The following is a 23,619-nucleotide window of genomic DNA, read 5'->3' as shown; positions in this document are numbered from 1 at the left end:
AGGCGCAAGCATAGGGTAAACTGAAATGCCATGCTCAGCCCTTTGTGCTGAGCCATCTGGCAGGTGGGAATGTAAAACTCCGCCTGATTGCTTATGCCTGAGTCACCTCCTTTAGCATTTGTTATTGCCTAGCGTGTTAGCATGCTGCCTGCTGGATAATAAATGACTTCATTCGCTGCGGCAGTGAGGACACTATTAAAAATTAACCCTGGCAAATTGTCCTGCATATTTTTTTCAGTCAGAGCCAGACAAGAGGGAAGAGGAGAGGAGTGCTGTTGAAATCTGATTTGCAGAAAAGGCAAGCGGTGAGTTTTTATTAATGGGGATGGTTCAGGCTTCAGTTTAATCACTGCAGTTGTTGGCAATCAATGATCAAAATTCAGAGGGCTTAAGGCACTTGGTAAAGTTAAAAGCAGTGCAAGTAGGGAAGACTCAATAGGCATATTGCAGGGGAGGTCAAAGAATGGGATAAATGGGGATTACTATGCTGACATGTAATTTATGACCTGTTTGCAGAAATAAATGAATTTATCACATGGATGTTATTACCATGTATAAGGAATGTGGTCCGTAGATGAAAAACTCTTCAGTTTTGGTTCATGTATTGCACCCTTTTCTCACAGTATCACACTTATAACCATACCCTACCTATAGCAGCATGCAGAGTGTATTTACAGAAATGAAGGGTTTGCATTAAAAATCTGAGTAAATAGATCAGCTGACAGACAGATCCCTCATTTTCTTGGCTTCTCTTGCCTCCAGCACCCACACAGTATCCATCAAATTGTCTCGAGTCAAACCCTCGGAGGCTACATTTGAAGCTTGGGCAAGGAGCCAGGCAGGCTTAGAGAGCAGAGACCTTTCTGTCCGCACGCACTTCCCACCATCTGTATGCTGCAGTCTGGAGAAGGGGAGCTCAGCTTTAGGCTCAACAAAAAATACTTCATTACTCCCTTTGCGTCACTCCAGGAAAGGGATTTGATCTGAAGCCTGCTGATGCTCATATTAATGATCCCGTTGTTGACACAAAAATTGCACCTTGTTCCGAGACCTCATTCAACTGGCTTTGGTACAGCAGCGAGCAGCACACCCCATCCCGAGCCCACAGTTCCCCAGGGTTGTCCCAGAGTAGCTCCATCCGTAGATGGGTTGATACCTGTAGATAGTCTAGATGGTAACATAAGCTGTAATGCCAGGTGCAGTGACTATGCAAGCAGATCTACCCTCTGTCTGGCATGCTTTTTTCCAGGAGCATATCATAGCTGTTGGTTTCACAAGCTGTACTGCGATATGATGGCACTTATCAAAGGGCCAAGCTGAGGTCTGCATGTTTGTACTGAGTCACCTGCCCGTCTCCATGTGGCAGAGGTATTTTAAAATGTCAGGCTTAAGCAGATATTATGCTGCAGCAGGGAAGATGATAAAAAGTTCCTGCATAAACAGTGTTACGAATTTGCTGGATGAAAGGTACTCAGATGTTGCTATGTCCAAGTTGGAGACGTTTCCTACTCTAAGATCTTTCCTTACCTATGGCCTTTCAGGGACCATGGTTGAAATATTCCTCAGATTAATTCCTGCTTTTTATTTATTTTCTCTCCTTTGTCTCTCCATCCAGACAGAGCTTTGTCATTAGCCCTAGTCCCTAGCTATCTTGATCAGCTATCCGAGACCCCAGGCGCCAAATCCCTTCTTCTCCCTAGTCCTGCCCATTGCATCAATGGGAAGTGCACCTCTAGAGCAAGCAGCCCTGGTTCCCATGTATCTGGGACTTGGCCATGCACCATGCCACACAGCAGGAAGGCTTCCAGATTTATCAGCAGGGTAGGGTGGTCCCAGGGACCTCTGTTTCTCAGCAGCTAAGATGTTTGCCTAACATCTTGGTTAAAAAATGGGCATATCGGAAAGTTGTGCTTCCAAGTACTAGGATACTCCCTGAACATATTTCCTAGATAGCTGCTGTATAAATGATGAGGAAGCAATTCAAGCATGCGATCACAAACAAGAAGGTGTGTGGTACAGGATCTGCCCTTGCTGGGATGTTGACTCTGACAAACAGGGTTTTTCACTCTATGTTTTAAGATCCTGTACTCATTGCATGCAGCAGGCAACAGTTCCACTGAACTCTTGCTGCAGCCAAGCATGCTGCTGGAACAAGGATTTTATTTTAATGATCACTGACCAGGAGTTATCACAACGGTTGTCAATCAACACAACAACATTTTATAAATATGGTCTTTGTGGAGATGGTAGTTTTGGAAAGCCCAATAGCTTAAAGTTAGTTTAGCACCTCTTTGTAGGCTAGATGGTGGATGTGATCCGAAATCACTTCCTTTAACTTCAGTAGGTTTGGGATCACACTCATGGTTTGCTTATTTATTTATTTATTTATTTATTTCCCCCCAGTCTTTATATTTCACTCTCCAGGTTGCCAAGGGCTGAATGTGTTGTGAGGCAAGTATCTCAAAGGAGAAAGAAGTGTCCTATGCAAACAGCTCTAGGCATACGTCCAGCTGCTCAATTCTCTAGAAAAGAAAGTTGTGAACTGCACCTGGAAAATCTGCCTTCCACAAACCAGGAGCTAGCCAGTAAGCACTGTATACATAGCTGAGTGCTGCACGCTTGTGTTTTCACTGACTTTTAAGGAGAATGAGAAGGAAATGTATTTTTAACACTAGTTTAACTTGTACTCTGATCTGCTACTGCAGGGAGTAGTCAACTGATGATAACTTAGAAATTAGCCAGCTGCCAGTGTTTGATACACAAGATCACTGCGAATGTCTGTTAATGAATGTCCTTGTGTTAGCATATCCACAGCATGGCATAGGCAGTGACCAGTGTAGGGCAGGACAGGGGAGGCTTGTGTGCGCTTCAAGCAAGACAGGTTCTGGCAGTGGTCATGGGCTGGGAGTTGTTGGGGGGACACACATTTCACCACACTGCTTGGTAGTATTTTAGACATATCTGTCTACACTGGCCTCCACTACAAAATGGCAAGAGCCAAACACTGCACAGACTTGTGTTACTATAATGCTAATGCAATGCATGAACTTCTGCTCATCTCATTACGGCAATACTTTAAATGAATCAAGTCTCCACATCCCATCATATTAGAAAAGGCCAGGTGCAAATCCAGCACTGGTTTTGCCCCCTTTATGTTTTCCAAAAGTTCAGATCCAAATTGAAACAGAGATTGTCAAAGGTCCATGTCCATTGCTAACAATGGTGGGCAAGTCTGGAAATGCAAGGTCTTTGCTCAGACTGTAGGAAGTGAATGGAGATGAGTCACAGTACTACAGGAGCATCATGGCTCCTACAGATAACAGTAGTTTGTGGTCACGAGAGGATTCCCATTCTGTATTTCTGTCTTCTGATGAAGGCTCAGCCAAATACACACCACTCAGCTCAGGCACTAGGAGTTTCTATTAAACCATTATAAGTGTTTACCCCAGGGTCTCTTCTAAGGTGTTTCAAGAAAAGAGGATACTGAGATGGAGTGCTTAGCCAGAAGTGTAAGCATGCAGTGATAAAGTGCAGGTTTTCATGGCCAAAGAGCTGGCCTACAAGCATGGCTGGAATCCCTTGTAGCAGACAACATGCCATGTTCACCACCACGTGCTGTCACCAGCCACTGGGGCTGCTGACAGATCCAGCCTTGAAAACAAACTGTCAAGCAAGGCGTTTGAGGTAGGTGTGAGATTTGTGTGGACTGGGTTGTGTTTTATCATTTTCAGTACTCTGAAATACTACCTGAGCATCTGTCTTGGTCTTACCCAGAATGCTGAGTTAGGTAGCAGAGCTGAATTTTACTGAAACTTCTAGACAGTGCATAAAAAGTACAGAAGCGTACCAATAATCCATCTTCTCTCATCACTAATCTAACTTAGCTGCTGGAATAACAAAGTACATAGTCCGTTTCCTAAGCGCGGATTATGCAAAATTAGAGCCAGGGCTGTAAGGAGAGTATCTGGAAATCAGGTCTCTCCTGTCATTTTGAGAACAGGGAAACATCCTTCCCTCTCTATGAGGATAGGATTCCTTCTAGTAGTCTAGAGGAAGTTACACATGACAATGACCCAAATACAGATGAATCCCAAGGCTTTCCAAAGAGGCTATCCATGGAAAAGGCAATGTGAGCCCCTTAAATTCTGGGGAAAATCTCAGTACAGGATGGTGGTGAGTTGCATCACTTTTCATTCCTGTGTAATATTTGCTGGACTCGAATACAGCGTGCATGCAGCAGAAGCAGATGTGTAAGGTCAAGGGTTCCTTTGACAGAGCAGATAGGACCATTTTTGCCTTTGCTCAGTTCATTCACTGATGCTGAGCCAGAAGCAAGCACCTAGTAGACCATGGAGCTGAAACACCCCTGGGAGCACCAGGAATGGGCAAGGCACTTGAGGCAAAAGAAGCGCTCCGGCTCTTTGCATGTTAGGACAGAAAGCCATGTCTTCCAGGCTATAGATGCTAGGATTACATAGGTGTGCATGGGGATGCACAGGGTATGCAGCGTTTTTTCCAGTCTGCAGAACTGCCTGACCCCTTATCTACTTGCTGACCTCCTCCCTCCACTACTGCAGACTGTGCCCCAGCCACCTTATTTCTTCCCCTGTAGGACAGATTTGTGAAGGACTTTTGCCAAAGCTGTTATCTATAGTGTGGCTCGTGGTGATGCTGTTGCAGTGACGGCTGAAAGCCTTGGTGTACATGAGTTGCATTCAGAGTAAGCTTAGAACTGTGCAAAGTACATGCAAACTAGTGGTGTAATGGCATGCAAACTGGTGCTTTGCCCTGATTACTTTTTTTAAAAGCCCCAATTTCTCCACTGCCTCACACTGTATATTGTCACTTACACTGATGGGAAGTGAATATAAATCGACTCAAGTGGCCAAGAAGGCCAATGGCATCCTGGCCTGTATCAGAAATAGTGTGGCCAGCAGGAGTAGGGAAGTGATTGTGCCCCTGTACTTGGCACTGGTGAAGCCGTACCTCGAATACTGTGTTCAGTTTTGGGCCCCTCACTACAAGAAGGACATTGAGGTGCTGGAGCATGTCCAGAGAAGAGCAACGAAGCTGGTGAAGGGTCTAGAGAACAAGTCCTATGAGGAGCAGCTGAGGGAACTGGGGTCGTTTAGCCCAGAGAGAAGGCGGCTCAGGGGTGACCGTATCACTCTCTACAACTACCTGAAAGGAGGTTGTAGCGAGGTGGGTGTCCATCTCTTCTCCCAAGTAACAAATGACAGGACAAGAGGAAATGGCCTCAAGTTGTGCCAGGGGAGGTTTAGATTGGGTATTAGGAAAAATTTCTTCACTGAATTGGGATGTCAAGCATTTGAACAGGCTGCCCAGGGAAGTGGTTGAGTCACCATCCCTGGAGGTATTTAAAAGACGAGTAGATGAGACACTTAGGGACATGGTTTAGTGGACATGGTGGTGTTGGGTCGACGGTTGGACTCGATGATCTTAGAGGTCTTTTCCAACCTCAATGATTCTATGATTCTATGATTCTATGGTTTAGTGGTGGACTTGGCAGTGCTAGGTTAACAGTTGGACTTGGTGATCTTAAAGGTCTTTTCCAACCTAAACGATTCTATGATTCTGTGACACGTTTCTGATTTGGTAACATTTTGTGGTGGCTTTGCATTGGCACAAAAAGCAAGTACACATTGCAAAGCTTCTGGTTCCCTTGCCTGAAGACAGCTAGATGAATTTCACAGCTAACACCTGCTTGGAAAAACAGACCTAAAAGCACAGTGAGGCCACAAGTTTCTTTACACTGCAAGGAACAAGTGAGGCTCCTGAAAAACTGGTGAAACAGTCATTGAACTTAACTCCTTTCCAACATCAATTCATTTTTCTCTTAGTTTAATGTTGAAAACAAAGTTGTAACTCAATCATTGACTGTGGAATTCATCCCAGAAGAAATGCAAGGACCACCAACAATGTGGACCAGATGTGAATTATAAATAGCATCAGCAAGAGGCCTTCTGTGTCCCAGGGGCATTAATCCCACAGCCAATGCTATTCCTTTTATATTTTTCTTTTAAGCCTGCCATTTTTAAGCCCTCTCAGCAAGACCTTCTCTTGCTGAGGATTTCTAGCACACCAAGCACTGTGATGCCCCTAAACTGAATGAAACCTCTCTAGTGGTACTACAGTTGTAACAACATTGGGGTTTGAACCTACCAGCTCTTTAGTAAAAGTGACCACCTGGCAGCTGTAGAGCAGCTTTAGACTTGTCCCATACAGTGGGACAGGGTGCCACACCCTGGAAGAGCAGATGCGTGCAGATAGCATCCTTGAGCTTTCCAAAACCAGGAAATAATTTGACCCAAAAGAAACTGAGGAAGAGTGGCCTGGAAGAGAGACACAAAACAATAATCTTTCTTTTATATACAGGCATTTCAAGTTACCATTGATTCATCTTGAGTCAGGAATGATATAAACACAAGGGAGGGCAAGCATGCTTTTCTGGTTCTCAATATTTTTTTCAGATAAGAAAGCTTTTGTTTCCTTTTTCCTGTAAAAAATGGGAAGGGAGAGAAATCTTACATTTATTTATTTATTTATTTATTCATTTATTTACAACTCTTCATTAAAATTAAGGCAGAATTAGGAGATAAGCCCTTCCGGAATTAGGAAATCCTGGCTTGGTGGCTCAAATATTAATACAGTGCCTTGTCTCACCTTTGCTACCTCATGTCTTTCATCCTGATCAATCATCTCAACTGCACTGTAATGCAACCAATTCTGGGTAGAATCACTTTTCATGAACCAAAACCTGCCTTTCTAAAGCAATACCACAAAGGAAGGAAAGAGCCCTCTGTTGTGGCATCTGCACTGGGTATTGCTTGAAAGTAAGTAGGATTCCACCAGAGATCTTTCCTCCCAGCAGAGCTGAATCCGATTAGGGCTTAAGCTAATGAGATATCCCAACACATTTGAAGCCTGTCTTAAGCTTACATTTTCTCTAAGAGACCCTTCACCATGAGAAGGTGCCACTTGCTGTTTTTATTGCCTTCTAGTAACCCGAAAACATACCCCGAAATTCTACCAAGCCAAGGAGGGGGGTTGTTTTCCTTGAACAAGCATGCAGCAGTGAGAGGAGACAGGCTCTGTCACTCAGGACCTAGCTCAGGACCTTTGGAACGCAAGGTCACCTTCAGATGCAACACACAGTTTCTGTACGACTTTGGTGACATCAGTAGTTTGGTTTACTTTTTCGCAGAAGCAAGGACAAAGAAAAACTATGACCACCCATCTTTCAGTGTGAGTTAAAATACTCTATAAAAACTGTTAGTGAAAGTTTTTCTAGGTCTAGTTCAGCTTGAAAAGATACAGCTTTGTACAAAATGCCATATGTTGCCTGCCGAAGCTTTCCTTTCAGATTGCAGTTTATGAATTCACATAAGCCTATGAAAAGGAGCAAAAACAAATGCCCGGATTCAGTGAGTCAGAGAAGACTTTTTTTAACTGAATCCTCTCATTGCCTTTTCTTTTCATGCCAGGTGCAGTGACAGTAAAATAAATTCAATTCACAGACTCCTGTCATCCTCCGGATCTTTGGATCAGTTCTTACTCCTTCCTGGCTTCATTCATCGCTTCTGAGGATGAAGCCCTAAACACCTGCTGTGGTTGAAATTGTTCTTACACCATCTTCTGAACGCAGTGACTTCAAGCACCTGAAATCATGAGGTTAATGCCATAGTCAAGACTTCAACCAAAGCTCTTTCTGCAGACCTGAGCTGATTTTTTTGAAAATGCCATGGTAGTTGCTAGTTCTTAACCAATAGAGGAATTACCAAAGGTACTCTGTGTTCTGCTTATCATGCAATACAAGAAGATGGGAGAGTTTTCCAGCAGAGCAGCAGTCTGGATGGGGATGGCAGTACCATAGTATGAATTCCTCACTTAATCTCAGATTAGTTTTAATTTTTGTCTTGTATGAAATGGGGATGAATATCCTTGCTCTGTATTATATACTTGGAATAATAAGCTTCTGGAGGCACATCTTTTACCATGCATGGTATGCATCCTGGTAGCGTTAGCTGTATTGACACCTTTTTGTGTAAAGATTAATAGTTGAAAATCAAACCTGAATGGGGCAAGCCTGAAGATCATCTAGGTGTGGACTTACAGCTTAAGTAATTCCTGTTCCTCTGCTTTCAATAGAGATGTATAACACTGTGGCGGTGGTAAGATGGCTAATGAAAACTGCACAGAAATGGAAGTTATCCAGGGGGAAAGCAAAATTTCAGGAGTTTAATACACTTGGGGACTGAGTGATTTCTGCCTTGCAGTACTGAAAGAACATCTTAAACAAAATTGTCACATTTGGGATGATGCTACAGAAATAGAGGACTGCAAATGCACGCCAGTTCTGAAGAAGCTGAGAGGCAAGAGAGAGGAGATGTAGGCTAACATACACCCATCAGTCTGACCCCTAACAGTATGTAACATTTTAGAACAAATTTTGACTGCAAGCATAAGTAAAGACATGGGAAAATGTGGCAAGAGTTTACCAAAAGTGGATTATACCTACCTCTGGTAAGAGGACTAATCTGCTAGATGAAAACAACACTACTAGTTTGGGACTTTAGGACAGCCTTCAGTACTGTGTCCCAAAGGAAATTGGTAGTTCTGCTGGAAAAGGGATTCTCACAAGACAAAAAGGTGGTTACAGGGCTGGCTAATGAGGAGAAGAGATCATGCTGCAAGGGGGACTATCAGGCTGAAAGATAGTTTGTAGTGGAGGTTCTTATGGACAATATTCAATTTCTGTTGGTGCCATTTGGAAAAGACAGAAGCATGCTAATGACATTTGCTAATGATTAAGGGGTATCATCAGAGGAAGACAGGAAGAAGGGGATGGGGTAATAGGAATAGAATAAAATGTAGTGATACACAATGCAGGGTCACGTACTTACAAAACCTTTTACTACAGTGGGGACTTCCATTCCACTTGCCTTTGCAACTGGGAGTGACAAAGAAAGAGAGGAACCCCATCTTAATAGTTGATGATTATGAGCGACCAATTTGATATGACCTTAATAAGGTGACCCCAGAATATACCAGACATTTACAGTACAGAAAAGACAGTATTTATTCTACTGAACAAGACATCTGGAGTAAATTATACTGTTCTGGTCACCCGTCTTCAAGAAAGAAAAGCTGGAAAAGAAAAACCAGGATGATGAAAAGAATTGCAAGCCTGTCTTTAATGACAGGAGATTTTGAGCTTGGCTTGTATGACTTAGCAAAATAAATGTCAAGAGGAGATGACAGTGGCCCCTATAAATATATCAGGAATGCAAACATCAGAGGGGAAGCGTGATTTTAAGCTGAAAAATAATTTGGCAAAAGAAAAAGTAGGTATAACTTGGCAATAAATAATTTTAGCCTATAAATTAGGAGGTCTGTAATTTTCAGAGAGAGGCTTTGGACCCATCTTTCAGAAGAAGGAGGAAGAGACTGACAGGTATCTAAATGACTCTGATGTGGCTACCTGCAATAGCAGAAAACTGGTTCCTCTGACCAGAAAGCCCCTTCTGGTCCTATAGATTGTAGTACAATGGAATTCCTAAATGTTAATAATGCAAGTGGCAACAGCAATTAGCTATTACTCATTAATATTATGAGCTATTACTCATAATATGAATTAGTGACTGGGATGACTGAATGTTGCTTGTGACTGGATAAAACCAGGAGGACAGATGAATCTCTTCTTTGTAAGAAAGATAAGCCCCCAAAGGAAAAGCATGTCCATCTAGGCTTGGTTTTCAGAGAAAGTTTCACCTGATTCCTGTTCATTTGGGTAGCACCAATATAATTAATCCAGACTAATCTGTTTTGTGGAGTTCCTGTGATGGTGAGATCAGAATCAGGTCCAACATCTCTGAATAGGTCCAGGGTATGCTAATTATCAATATTAAGATTTAAAAATTGTAAATGTTTCTTGGCAAAACTGAAACATAACTTTTCTCTCTTATAAAGCTTCACGAATGTACGTGATTCCTGGATAGAGAGCACATCAGCTCCACAGTTATTAATTTACAGGTTTCTCACTGACCTTAGCTCAGCTCCGGGAATGGTGCCAGCACAATTACAGTAACTCTGAACAGGGCAGACATAAAGCTCCTGTATTTACCCTGAAATTGTGCCAGATTTTTCTCTTGCTCAATGATGGAAAGATGCATTTCTTCTTTGATTTGTTTCAAATAGTTCAGGCTGGATTGGCCGTAACAAGATTATTTCCAGCAAAAGAAGAAAAAGAAGTAAACTACCATGCAGATGTGTGCATACACGATACACTTACTCCATAGATAACCCTTGGGAAGTGTGTCCCAAGAAGAGGTGTGGGGGGAAACTGAGTCAAGGTGACTTGAGCTAGTTACCTGGAAGATAAATGGCTGAGTTGGGAATAAAATTCAAGGGACAGATGCTTGATTCAGTGTTGTTTTCACTGAAACACACTACCTTCCTGGAGCATGTCAAGGCCCATTGCCTTCCTTCCTGTGAAGATGGGCAGCTGGACTGCAATGACACCAGGTGGAGCTGAATGCGCTCATCACCTTGGAAAATCAGGCCCCTGGTGATTTTCTCTGACGTTAATTGACCATCAGACCCTGCAAGAGGGGAGTCAACACATTTCCTGACCTATGGTCTAAGATAGTATCTTCCAAACCCTAGAGTAAATTTAATGTTGTTGCAGAGGAAATGCTGATGCAATCCACCAGCAGCTGCTGCTCTCCAACATCCTCGCAAAGGTACGGTATATATTGGAGGTGTGAGGGGGTGAGTGCATGCAAGTAGGGTATTCAAAACCCCAGTCTCTTCTAAATGGCAGGCAGGACTCTGCATCTTCCCTCCAGACCTCCTACCTTTCTGCCCCCAAGAGAAACACTGCTAAGGCCTGCTCTCAACAAAACACTGGGTACCATCCTGAAAGTAAACCCCTGAAAAAGCAGGCTTTTCATGTGGGACCATTGAGGGTGTGATCCCGTTTTCCTAGGTGCCTGACTTATGAATCCTTTATCTCAAGTGTGGAAATGTGGATTCCTCCTAAGTGTGAGTGAGAATGGTAAGAACAATGTTCTGAATAAATATATTGTGATGAGTCTGAAAGATCAGGTAATGCATGTGTTCGAACAGGCAAATTTAATTTATGGAGAGATGAGTCTGAATGATTGAATTAACCTGGTTTAATGAATTACTGCCTCTCAGTGGAGCTGTGAAAACTGACTGCATTGTGCTTTAGTCCCTTGCTTTTTTAAATAAATCATATTAAGGGAAAGCAAACATGTTTGGTTTAGAGAATGGAAGGGTTATTAACGTGGTCAGTTAAGATGGCTCTGCAGATTCATGGTAACTCGTTAAACCACAGGAAGTTAATCCCGTACACTAGCCTGTCTGTGCCCTGGGTGTGCACTTGGCACTGATGGCACTGTGATTTTCTGATGTCCCAGAAAATCCCCCCCCCCCCCCAAATTAGTAAGTATTCTTTATTTGTATCGGGGTTGAATAATGAAAAAGAAATACGATGATGCCATGACAATCTCCAACCAGGAGATGGTGAATGGGGACAGAATAGCATGTTGCTGCTCATGGAGCTGCAACGGAGTTGCAGTCTTGCATCAACAGAGATGTTTGATCACATCACCAACAAAATTTGAACAACATCCGTTGGATCCAGATTATGACAAACTTCATTCTGCCACATCTAATCTTTTGACCACTCTGGTCTGGAAATTTAGTCTTTTAATCTGTTTGGTTTTTTTAAATGCAAAATGATTTGGTAAAACCAGCCTTGTTATGCATCACAAGTCGTATTTTTTGGTCCTCAACACAGCCACTCACCACTTCAGCTAATGGAGTGATTGCCTCAGGGAAGCTGTTCCCTGTATACAGGCTAACTGCAGGGTTGCGGAGTCACCTTTGTGCATGATGGTATTATTAGCTACCCGACGCAAAGAAGGTTTCAGATTCTGTTGGTACCAGAGATCCCCTCAACCCTCCTCCTACTGTCACCCCGACTCCTTCAGCTGTGTGGTCACCTGCCAGCCAAATCCCCTGTAGGGTCCTCCTACATTTCCCGTCCCGTTCCTGTCCTTAATGCCGTGCCCCACCCCTGCTCTCCCCACTTCGCTCCTGCTGTTCACATTTCCACTCTTCCCCCTGCAAGCATCCTCCTCTGCTCCTTCCAGCCAGGATCCCTTCCTGCCTCGGAAGGATCCCCAAACTCTATCCCTCCTCCTCGCCCAGGCAGTGAGGAGGCTGTAGCTCTTCTCGGTGTCCACAGCACCCTGCGGTACGTCGCTGCCGCTGCTCGGGCTGCTCTCCCGGCCGCAGCTCGCAGACGGGCCCGGGGGAATCCGGATGGGCGGGCGCGGGGAAGTGAGCGGGTGCGGGCGCGGGAGTGGGCGGGGCGCCGGCGCCGGGGGCGGAGCAGCGGGCCACGGGGGCGGAGCAGCGGGGCAGGGGGCGGAGCTGCGGGAGCCGGGGGCGGAGCCGCGAGCGCCGGTCAGGTGCCGAGGCCGCGCGCGGTCGCGGCGGCGGTTGCCGGGCGACGGGCAGTCTCCGCGCAGCCCAGCGCCCCCGGCCCAGCCCGGCCTACAGGTAGGAGCCGGCCTCCCCCCGCCACCAGCAGTCAGGCCCGTGGGGAGGGATCGTGCTTCTCGTCCGTGGGAGGGAGGGGGTAGTGGGGGTGGCAGCCTGGAGGTGGCTTTGTGTGTGTGGCGGGCGTGGGAACTGGCCTAAGGGGTGATTTCCCCTTTGTTACCCAGTATTTGCACACGTACGTTTAAGTGCCTTTAAAAAAGGCCTTTGTGGTGACACGTTGACTGGTATGGTACACGTCTGATGTGTCCCAGGGCTCGAAGACCCCAAGAGTGTGCGTTGCTGTAGGAAGACCTACGCAGAGGTGGAAGCACCTGAAGGTCTCCGTTTATGTCAGTGTTGATAATGAATCTGGTAGGTTTAATGGTGTGTTTAAATTTTACGCTTTGGTAGAGCTCTGAGGAGAAAAATGCTGATGAATAAATAGTCCCGGGCACTTGCAAGTTGTAGAAGCATCCCTGTGTATTTCACGTTGAGAGAACATGGCTCCTCCAATAGCGACTCCTCAGCTTCCCTTGAATGACTGAAGAGACTCGCCAATGCTGGGTTTATAGGCTTTAAACTTTGTTCAGCTTCTTGCAGAAAGGGCTTAGGTATGGTCCCTGTCCTACTCATGGCCCCTTTGTGATATGGAGAATGGTTTGGGGATGAACCCACCATCAGCAAGAGACTCGCAATCTGTGCCCATAGTTTTTAGCAGACAGTAATTAGTTAATTGGGTATCTTAAGCTCTCCCCTTGGCCTGTCTGTGAGGCCTGTGCTATCCTGGCTCTGTACCCATCTTCTATAGTCATTGTTTCCTGATATAAATATTCCTGCTCACCTATTATTTTCCATTCTGACTGCTTTTACAAGGCAAAATTTTCTGATAAGTGATACAGTGAAAATGTATTACATGTTGACTTCAGCCTTTTACCCCGTGCTAGCCTGATGGCAATGTTTTCTCTAACACAGATTCAACTTACTCCTCCAGCCTAGGAAATGACTGTTCTTTGAGTAAATAATTGTTCAGTAAATAACTTCTTTTGCAAATATGTGGATTCTTTTGTACCAAATCCTTCACCTTCTCGTGATCTCCTTGGGAAACTGTTTTCAATTACACTTTCATTAAGCTCTTCTAGGCTGTACTGCTTCATGTCCTGTTACACTTTTAAGACCTATTGAGTATGGACTTCTGCTGCTACAGTGGATAAAGTGCTCTTTTATTATTAATTGTGGAATGCTCAGAGTCTCTGGGTTTGTTTTGTTTTGTTTTGTTTTGTTTTTCTCTTGAAGATTGTGTTCTTGTTGTTTAGCAGGATATGGAGCAATCAAACAAGAAATTGCACTATGAGCATCTGCGTCATTCAAGATAAATGGAGATGAACAGCTGTGACTAGTAAATGAAAATCTCTGTAGGAGAGGGATGGGAAACAAAAGACGCAGAACAGTAGCATTGGAAGAAAAGGTAAAATAATTTTAATTGTACAAAAGACTGAAAATGTTTCAGAACTTTTTTTTTAAATTACTCTCCCGTTTCATTTTATTTCTCTGCTTTGTGTTATTTTGTCTTATTTGAATTTGCCTGAAAGAACTTGGATTAAAAATGCAGCGTTCAGGCATGTCAGATCTCAGAGTTGCTGTCATTAACAGGTTTTGTTGGAGGGGGTGTTGTGGGTTTTTTCTGGCCTTTGTGTTCTCTCTCTTGGCTTTAACACTGAGAATTACTATGCTGCTGTAGGTCCAACCTCTCAAGAGATTGATATGTGGGTACATCCCCATATGGGCAGTTCAATTCGTTAGTTTAATTGTATGCTACTGTCAGCAGAAGAGAGAACAGGCTCTGCCCGTGGCCTGGGATGCCATCAGCCTGTTCTTACACAACTCGAGGGACCGGATCCCATATAAAAGCAGGATTCAGATTCACTGTGAGACCAGATGTGAGTTTAGCACTGGACTGGAATGATGTTATTATTTATGATGATGATGATGCATGTGCTTATCTAACTGAAGCTCCTTAGGGGACATAGTAAAGAAACCACATTTATTCTCTAAGTTTGAAGTAGTATAAAATTTAGTGCTGCAAAATAGTAACATTGTGTAATATACCATAAATTTGGGATTGCTACATTTGTCACTAATGGGAATGGCTTAATATTTATTTGGGAGGAATTATGAAGAGGTTATTTTTTAAATCAGAAAAATTAATGAGCTTTTCACAGAAATTAATTTAGGTACATCTGCATAATTTTAATTTGCTAGTAAAGTGGTTAGAGTTTTTATACCTTCTGTAGATTCATATGTTGGCTTGAAAAACAATTGGGAGCAAAACCTATTATATCAGTAGAGGCACAAGTACTTGCTATAATACAAATCAGAAGACCAGATTTGCCATGGCAGATGTAATAAAGGCTAATGTATCTGTATTAAAAGGAAAAGATTGTGGACCCTGGCCAGTTCAAAGAAGCATTATCTGTTTTGTTTTTTTTTTTTTTTAAAGATTTCAGAAAGCACTTGTTCCTTTGATTGTGGTGTCTTACATCAGGAAGCAGTATTTGAAGTATAGCATAACACTGTCTGTTTATCTTACATCTTTTGCATCTTGAGTTTTAATTTAATTTTTTAGAGTTGAGTTCTAATACTACTTTCGTTTCTTTTTTTGTTATTTTACTAGCATAAGTAGGCTTGGGTATGTTTTTGTTTTATTGTAATAGAGTATCCACCCAAGTTCAAAGTGATGAACCTAGGGGAAAGAAACATACATAGAATGAAGGGCTTTAAGCAAATTATTGCTACTTGGGAAAGAGTATTAAGCTACTGTTGTAGTTCTCTGAAAATATCATCTTGCAGCTAGTCAAAAAGACAAACAGTGTTAAAGCTTCTAAGAAGAGGAATTGAAAACAGCGTAAATTCATGTACTGTCTCTGTGGCCATATCTTGAATCTTATGTGTAGTTCTGGTCATCCTGGAGGGTAAATGGCAGAACTGAAATTGTTTCCATGAAATACAACAAAGATGAGAAATGGAAAACAGACAAAATAAATGAGGCTTTTCAGCTAGAAGAGAAGGTGAAAAAGGAGATGATGCAAAAGGAAGCTATAAATTAATGAATGGTATGGACAGATAGATGAATCCTCCATAATTATATCTAACTGCTTTTGACTTCATTTAGAATTTTAGCCTCCACAAAACCTATGCCAGTGTCTTCCACAATTTAAACAAATATGATGGAAAAATGCACTTTTTCTTTTTCAAAAACTGCTTCCTGATAAAATTCCTGTGGTTTCTTTAGTTGCTGGATGACTGTCATGTCTTGAGACATGACAAATAATTGCTTCCCTATATATCTCCCCGTCTGTCAAACACAATGCACCTTTTGGCTTGGGAAGTTACTGAGCAGCTGATTGCCAGAAATTAAAACAGTCTGTCAGGGGAAGGATCGCTTTGGAATACCCCTGCTTCTGATGCTTTTTTTAAGCATCTGTTTCTGACTACAGTAGCTAGCTGGACATCTGCCTTGACCCAGAAGGACAGTTATAATGCAACCTCATTAGTAGCCTAAATTGATTTTGCAAAGTCCTTTTTACTGTTAGTTTTCTGTCCTTGCTAAAATTTTGGGAGTGTGTGTTACTAAATAAGCTCCTGTGCCATCTTCCACTGTTTAGTATTTTCCTATCAGTTCAGCTAGAATTCATCTCTTTTTATACAGTGTATCTGAGCCATGGAATCTCTTGCTTCAATCAGCTTAATTACCTAATAAAATGGACTGAAAATTGTTTGGGAACAACAGACCACTTTGAAACTCAGAAATGCCATATATGATGTATTTTCATAGAATCATAGAATCATGGAATAGTTTGGGTTGGAAGGGACCTCTAAAGGTCATCTAGTCCACCCCCCTTGCTGTGGGCAGGGACATCTTCAACTAGATCAGGTTGCTCAGAGCCCCGTCCAACCTGACCTTGAATGTTTCCAGGGATGGGGCATCTACCACCTCTCTGGGCAACCTGCTCCAGTGTTTCACCACCGTCAGCGTAAAAAATTTCTTCCTTATATCTAGTCTAAATCTACCCCCCTTTAGTTTAAAGCCATTCCCCCCTGTCCTGTCGCAACAGGCCCTGCTAAAAAGATTGCCGCCATCTTTTTTATAAGCCCCTTTTAAGTACTGACAGGCTGCCATAAGGTCTCCCCAAAGCCTTCTCTTCTCTAGGCTGAACAACACCAACTCTCTCAGCCTTTCTTCATAGGAGAGGTGTTCCATCCCCCTGATCATTTTCGTGGCCCTCCTCTGGACCTGCTCCAACAGGTCCGTGTCTTTCTTATGCTGAGGGCTCCAGAGCTGGACACAGTACTCCAGGAGGGGTCTCACCAGAGCAGAGTAGAGGGGCAGAATCCCCTCCCTCGAACTTCTGGCCACGCTTCTTTTGATGCAGCTCAGGATACGATTGGCTTTCTGGGCTGCGAGCGCACATTGCTGGCTCCTGTCCAGCTTTTCATCCCCCAGTACCCCCAAGTCCTTCTCGTCAGGGCTGCTCTCAATCCCTTTATCCCCCAGCCTGTATTGATACTGGGGGTTGCCCCAACCCAGGTACAGGACCTTGCACTTGACCTTGTTAAACCTCATGAGGTCTACGCGGGCCCACTTCTCAAGCTTGTCCAGGTCCCTCTGGATGGCATCCCATCCCTCTGGCATGTCAACCAGACCACTCAGCTTGGTGTCATCTGCAAACTTGCTGAGGGTGCACTCGATCCCACTATGTCACTGATGAAGATATTAAACAGTACCAGTCCCAATATGGACCCCTGCGGGACGCCGCTCATCACCAATCTCCATCTGGACATTGAGCGGTTGACCACTACCCTCTGGATGCGACCATCTAACCAATCTAACCAATCCAACCATCTAACCAATCTAACCTCACCCACCGGACAGTCCACCCAACAAATCCATACCTCTCCAGTTTAGAGAGAAGGATGTTGTGGGGGACCGTGTCAAAGGCCTTACAGAGGTCCAGATAGGCGACATCTGTAGCCCTTCCCATGTCCACTGATGTAGTCACTCCATCATAGAAGGCCACTAGGCTAGTCAGGCAGGACTTTCCCTTGGTGAAGCCATGCTGGCTGTCTTGAATCACCTCCCTGTCCTCCATGTGCCTTAGCATAGCTTCCAGGAGGATCTGTTCCATGGTCTTCCCAGGCACAGACGTGAGACTGACTGGCCCGTAGTTCCCCGGGTCTTCCTTTTTTCCCTTTTTAAAAATGGGGGTTATGTTTCCCCTTTTCCAGTCAGTGGGAACTTCACCGGACTGCCATGACTTCTCAAATACGGTGGATTGTGGCTTAGCAACTTCATCTGCCAGTTCCTTCAGGACCTGCGGCTGGATCTCATCGGGTCCCATGGACTTGTGCACCTTCAGGTGCCTTAGATGGTCTCGAACGTGATGTTCTCCCACTGTGGGCGGCTCTTCATTCTCCCAGTCCCCACCTTTGCCTTCTGCAGCTTTGGCAGTGAGGCTTGAGCACTTGCCAGTGAAGACCGAGGCAAAAAAGTCATTGAGTACCTCTGCCTTCTCCGTATCCCGGGTAACCATGTCTCCCATTTCATTCTGGAGAGGGCCCACATTTTCCCTCGTCTTCCTTTTATCCCCGACGTAGCTATAGAATCTTTTCTTGTTGCCCTTGATGTCCCTGGCCAGATTTAATTCTATCAGGGCTTCAGCTTTCCTAACCTGATCCCTGGCTGCTTGGGCAATTTCTCTGTATTCCTCCCAGGCTCCCTGTCCTTGCTTCCACCCTCTGTAGGTTTCCTTCTTCTATTTGAGTTTGTCCAGGAGCTCCTTGTTCATCCATGCAGGCCTCCTGGCGTTTTTGCCTGACTTCCTCTTTGTTGGGATGCATTGCTCCTGAGCTTGAAGGAGGTGATCCTTGAATATTACCCAGTTTTCTTGGGCCCCTCTTCCCTCCAGGGCTTTGTCCCATGGCACTCTACCAAGCAGATCCCTGAAGAGGCCAAAGTCTGCTCTCCTGAAATCCAGGGTAGTGAGCTTGCTGTGCACCCTCCTTGGTGCCCTAAGGATCTTGAACTCCACCATGTCATGGTCATTGCAGCCCAGGCTGCCCTTGAGCTTCACGTTCCTCACCAGCCCCTCCTTGTTGGTGAGAACAAGGTCCAGCATAGCACCTCTCCTTGTTGGCTCCTCTACCACTTGGAGAAGGAAGTTACCATTGACGCATTCCAGGAACCTCCCGGAAAATCCTGCACAGAAGTTTGGATTTCAAAGGGCTCATAAATGCAATGCAGCAGTAGATGGAAAAAAAGTCTGGTTTTATTGTCCTTTTCTTAGCTGGAATCTGGAAATGCTTCTAAATGGTGGATACTAAAAATGCTTTGAAGACCAAGAACGTAGAGTTTTTCTTCTCTGCAGCTTTGGAGTGTCACTTAGTCCTGAGTCCATGGGTTAGAATAGCCTGTGAATGAGCAGCATGGTTGTAAGCTTGATCTGAGACTGCACTCACCTGTGGGGGGAGACACTGCATCTTTTTGTGTCTCAGAAAACTGAGCTGCGCTGCAATATTATTATATTAATGAATGGAGAGAGCCTGCAAGACCTTTGGGCACATGGGAGAAATAGGGGAAGGCACAGGAGAGAGACCAGTATTCAAGTGACTTACCCAGCTTCTTCATAACAAGGTGGGAAAGTGTCAACTGATGTGAAAGGCTCTTGCCTTAAGCCCCAGATAAAGACAGCAAGTCTAGGTTAAAAGCAGTATTTGTGCAAGGTGAGAAGGTTTTACATGTGACAGGAAAGGATAATCAGGGCAACACTAAAGCAAAACTAAGTTTGCAGTGAGAGAGGGAACTTTTTTTATATTGTCCCATCTTTGCAACAATTGACACTGCCTTGTATAGAATATTTTTAAAAATGGGTGAAATTTTGAGTCTACGTGGGACATATTAACTTATTCTTTGGCTCTCATCACTTACAGAAGATTAATCTTAAACTTTCTGTGCAGTGTGAGCACCAGTGGAATACGGTATAATCTATGCAAATCAGTTGACAAATTAGTTTATTCACTTACAAAAGCTTTATTCAGTAAGAAAGTACCTTTACACTGATAACAGAATATGTCCAAAGGCCTCACCCACAGGCACTAACTCAGGGATATTACTGCTTGGGTGATGAATTAGCCCTGAGCCACTGAAATCTTGATTATTTTTTTTATTCCCCCCTAAAATATGATTTCATTATGCTGCTTCTTTCTTTTTAAATGTATGTATTGCAGGCTATGTGCTGAGACAGTATTGTTTCTTTTTCCAGATGTTAAATATACATCATAAGTGGAGAGCTCCCTGAATGTAACTTTTCTTTTAACGCACCCAGATTTGCATACAGAGTGTTTGTAGGATGTGCAGTGCTGGTCTTGGGCACGCGGGCTGTCTGGCTGCCTTTCTTCAGCCCAGCTCCAGCAGCTCAGAAACAGTATGCTGGGATTCATATTTTTAAGTCTTCTCAGTCAAATTGGAAGCTAAAGAAGAAACAACTTGGGCAACTTTTACTTCAATGTGAGCCTTGACCTATGGGACTTTATGTAACATGGCTGATGAAGAGCAGAGAGATGTTCAACGTGGTTGTAGACCGCCACCTCTTGCAGAGGTGTTGTGAGGAAGGAATACATGTTTGGGGGAGGCTGGTGCGAATGCTTTTGTTAATACTTTAAATGATACCGGCGGGTGCTTTTATCTTGGGTTAGCCAGGTGATGAACTTTGTACTTGGGTCATCCCCTTACTCAATCTGTGTGAAGTTGTTCACATGAATGAGTCTTCAGGACTGGGACCTGAAACTATGGCTCTGAGTTACATTTCTTCTTTGAGCTTGGAGAGTATGGATGAGTGCCCAGGACATGAAGAGGGGTTTGTGTGCCCTAAAACTTGTCTTGTTTTCCTAACTATATCGGTTGATCTTAAAAAGATACTGACTCTGCAAAACTTTGCTTTGTTTATGTCCTTCCTTGGTATGTCCAGTAACATGCCTAGCATCTGCAATTTAAGTAATCGCTGAATTAGGCCTTTTGAATGCAAGGAGGGTAAATGAGTGACCTGGCTGATGTTTTAGAAAAAATAATTCTTTGGGTTATTGTCCTTTGAAGGTTAACAGAATATCCAATAGATATTAAGATAACCTGTGGAGTGTTAAACATGAGATCAAATCTTAATTCAGCCTGGCAGGATGCACTTACCAGTACATTCTGTCTTCTGAAATAAGAATAGGATATTGGAGGTAAGGCCCAAAAAGAAGGATATCAAGCGTTTCCTGACAAAAGACTTCATTAAGCTGGTGCTGTGGTTTAAATTAATATCTGTACCTTGGGAATAGTTGAAAAGAATAACATTATAGTTGAATACTTTTTATTTTAACAAAGCTGAAATTATAATGTTAGAATTGCCTAAATTAATTATTTTCCCCCATTTTCTGCTCCAGTGACATCTACATTTAAGGCAGAATCTGTGTGCGTGACAAGCACAGATATGTTGGTTCCTGTGTACCTTGTCATTAGCTATCCATGATAGGACCCCTACATAAGGACGGGAGGATTTTAAATAGAGCAGCCTTGTTTCTCCCTTATTTAACATCTAGACACTGTTGGATAAAAACTTGTGGCCATGAAGAGCCAAATGCAGCTTCCTGATCCCTGCCTACCTTGCTAAAGTTAAAATGGTGAGGGACTTACTCTTGTCTCCTCCACTAACTGAAATGATCCTAAGATCATTTGGCAACCTTCTGGCAGTGAAGGCATAGGCACCTTGGAGCTCTGTTTTTCCATAACCCCTGTTGTTCACCACCTACCCCCACATCCTACCCCCTACTTTGCTTTTCTTAGGCTGATTGTGGGGAGGAGTGGGGACAGACAGCAGAAGAGCCTCTTGAGATATTTTCTTGCAGCAGGAAGTTCACCTATATAAGAAAAAAAAATCTCAATCTGTAGCATCTTGCAGTTTCAGCTGAGGATTTAGATAATCCATGCTCATTCATAGCCATTGTCTGTAGACCTGCACTGCAGAGAGTATCATTGAATGTTTGTAGCCAGACAGAAATTGCCACCGATCCACCACAGGACTCTAAAAACCAAAAACAATTGCTTGGACTTTGGTTTATTGTTTCTTTGACATGTAATAGCACGTATAATAGAGAGCGATCTGCTTTTTATCCTGCTATCAGGACAACATTTGACAAGCTAGCTCCAGAATTATTTAATTTAGAGTCATTTCCAGCATACATGATAAAAAATTTCTCATCACCTTACAACCTCCTTAGCAGGATCTGCTTTTTTAATACATGCAATTTGTAGATATATGGAGAAATGTGTGGCATTTAAATGCATTGTCTTTTTATTTATTACTGCTATGTTTTTTAAGAATATGAAACACCTTTTATCTCATGGGTGTTGGCTCAAACCTAGTCTGGATTTGTAGCATGCATTTTCTTCTCTGGGATCACTGCTGCTTTGGACAATGGCACAGTTTGAACTCAGCTCGGTGCATGGGAGTAGTACAAAGTCCATGAAGCTCCCAAGAACTTTCCCTGAGGACTGCGTGGGACATAGGTCCCAAGGCTTACCTACCATGGTCATGGCAACTGTAGAGCAGGATTTACACGTAATACCAAAGGACCGTCAGGCACTCTTACAGCTTATAAAACCATAAATAAGGAAGGTAAACAGTGAGGCAAATCGGTACACTTGCTTTATGCGTAAATTTGGATGTTTGAACCAAGGCCTCAAACTGGCTGAACGGTTAAACAAAACCATCACTGTAAGCATTCGAGTCATTCAATGTCATTGAAGTCAGTAAATTTTTAATTATGTTAAATGGGATATTGATATCTTGATATTTCAGCATTCTCATAAAAGCTTTTTTTCTTTAGTGGGGCACACAAGTGGAATATTTATGAATGCTCTTTATAGTGTTTACATGATCCCTTGATATTAAACTAGCATTACTGAAGTAGTTGTTACCTCCTGCTTAACAAAAACAGAAGATTAAAACAGATCGTTTAGTCATATATGGGAAAGAAAGATTCCCATTAATATCAGGTCAGATGTTTTATTTTTCAACTTTTTAGAAGTTGCACCTGCTAAAATAGAGTGGTGTGTTGCAGGATGCTTTATATTGCATAAATATAGCAGGAACTGTTTTTGCCATTAGGGGTGGATTATTGTAAGAGTAGTTTCCTGATGACTTCATAGTAAATTCCAGCTGCCCAAACAGTTATTTTCCAGAAGAGGTTATCTGTAGTGCACTTGCACAAAATTACACTTAAAAGGGCACTCATAGTTTCCTTGGGACTTACAAACCAAACCTTTTGTCAAATCCTTAGTAAACACAGAATTCTTTGTTTTCATTCTGTGGCAGTGGTAACAGTATGAGCACTACTGTAATTTGTGATTCTGGATTAAACAAATAATAATTACATTATGCAGGGCAAGAGAAATGGAAGTCTGCAGTGCAAGCTTCCTGTCATGGATAGATAGCACAATGGTTCTCAAATGCTTTTTTCTAGAGAATTTTTAGGCTGGTGACATAAAGATAAGGGCATACAGTTGCAGTACCCTGCCTGAAATGGCACTCCTCGCTGTCCAGTGGAGATTTTTGAAGGCATGGGTAGCCACAGAGCAGGAGAGGATGCTGGTTGAGAAGTTGGCCTAAGGGAGTAGAGGTTCATTTTTGTATGGGATGTTAATATATATAGAAGTATATGTCTTTCCTAGAGTAAATCTGGATTGATTACTGTTGTTTGGGGTTTTTTGGTTTTTAAACGGTAGCCTAATTGCTTGGACAAGCTCTTTAGTCTTGAAGGCTGCATTAGTAATTATCATGCCTAGTCACACAATTCAAAGGGTCTTTCCCAGACTTAAGAAGCCATAATTAACATGGAGTCAACCATTTCTGCCAATTGCTTTTTTAAAAATACATATTAATATATATTTAATGAAGAATACACGATCCTATCATTGAGTCTTCGATAAAT

General features: G+C 43.2%; 1 protein-coding gene across 2 annotated transcripts in view; it reads left to right on the top strand.

Annotated features, from left to right (window-relative positions):
* The first annotated feature begins 270 nt into the window (after nt 1-270).
* Nucleotides 271-23,619, top strand: part of LRRC56 (leucine rich repeat containing 56) — an 82,024-nt gene continuing 58,675 nt past the window's right edge. The window contains exons 1-2 of one of the 2 annotated variants that reach the window (XM_076344277.1): nt 271-305; nt 13,908-14,059. In XM_076344277.1, coding sequence (XP_076200392.1) covers nt 14,018-14,059 — 42 coding nt within the window. In that variant the 5' untranslated portion in view covers nt 271-305; nt 13,908-14,017. Of the gene's footprint in view, nt 306-12,887; nt 12,967-13,907; nt 14,060-23,619 lie in introns of those variants that run through there. The other variant, XM_076344276.1, reaches the window with a different exon arrangement.

The sequence above is a fragment of the Aptenodytes patagonicus genome, chromosome 7 (genome assembly GCF_965638725.1).
Source record: "Aptenodytes patagonicus chromosome 7, bAptPat1.pri.cur, whole genome shotgun sequence".
Classification (NCBI taxonomy): domain Eukaryota; kingdom Metazoa; phylum Chordata; class Aves; order Sphenisciformes; family Spheniscidae; genus Aptenodytes; species Aptenodytes patagonicus.
Note: the sequence above shows the minus strand (reverse complement) of the source record. Positions and strands in the feature narration are given on the sequence as shown.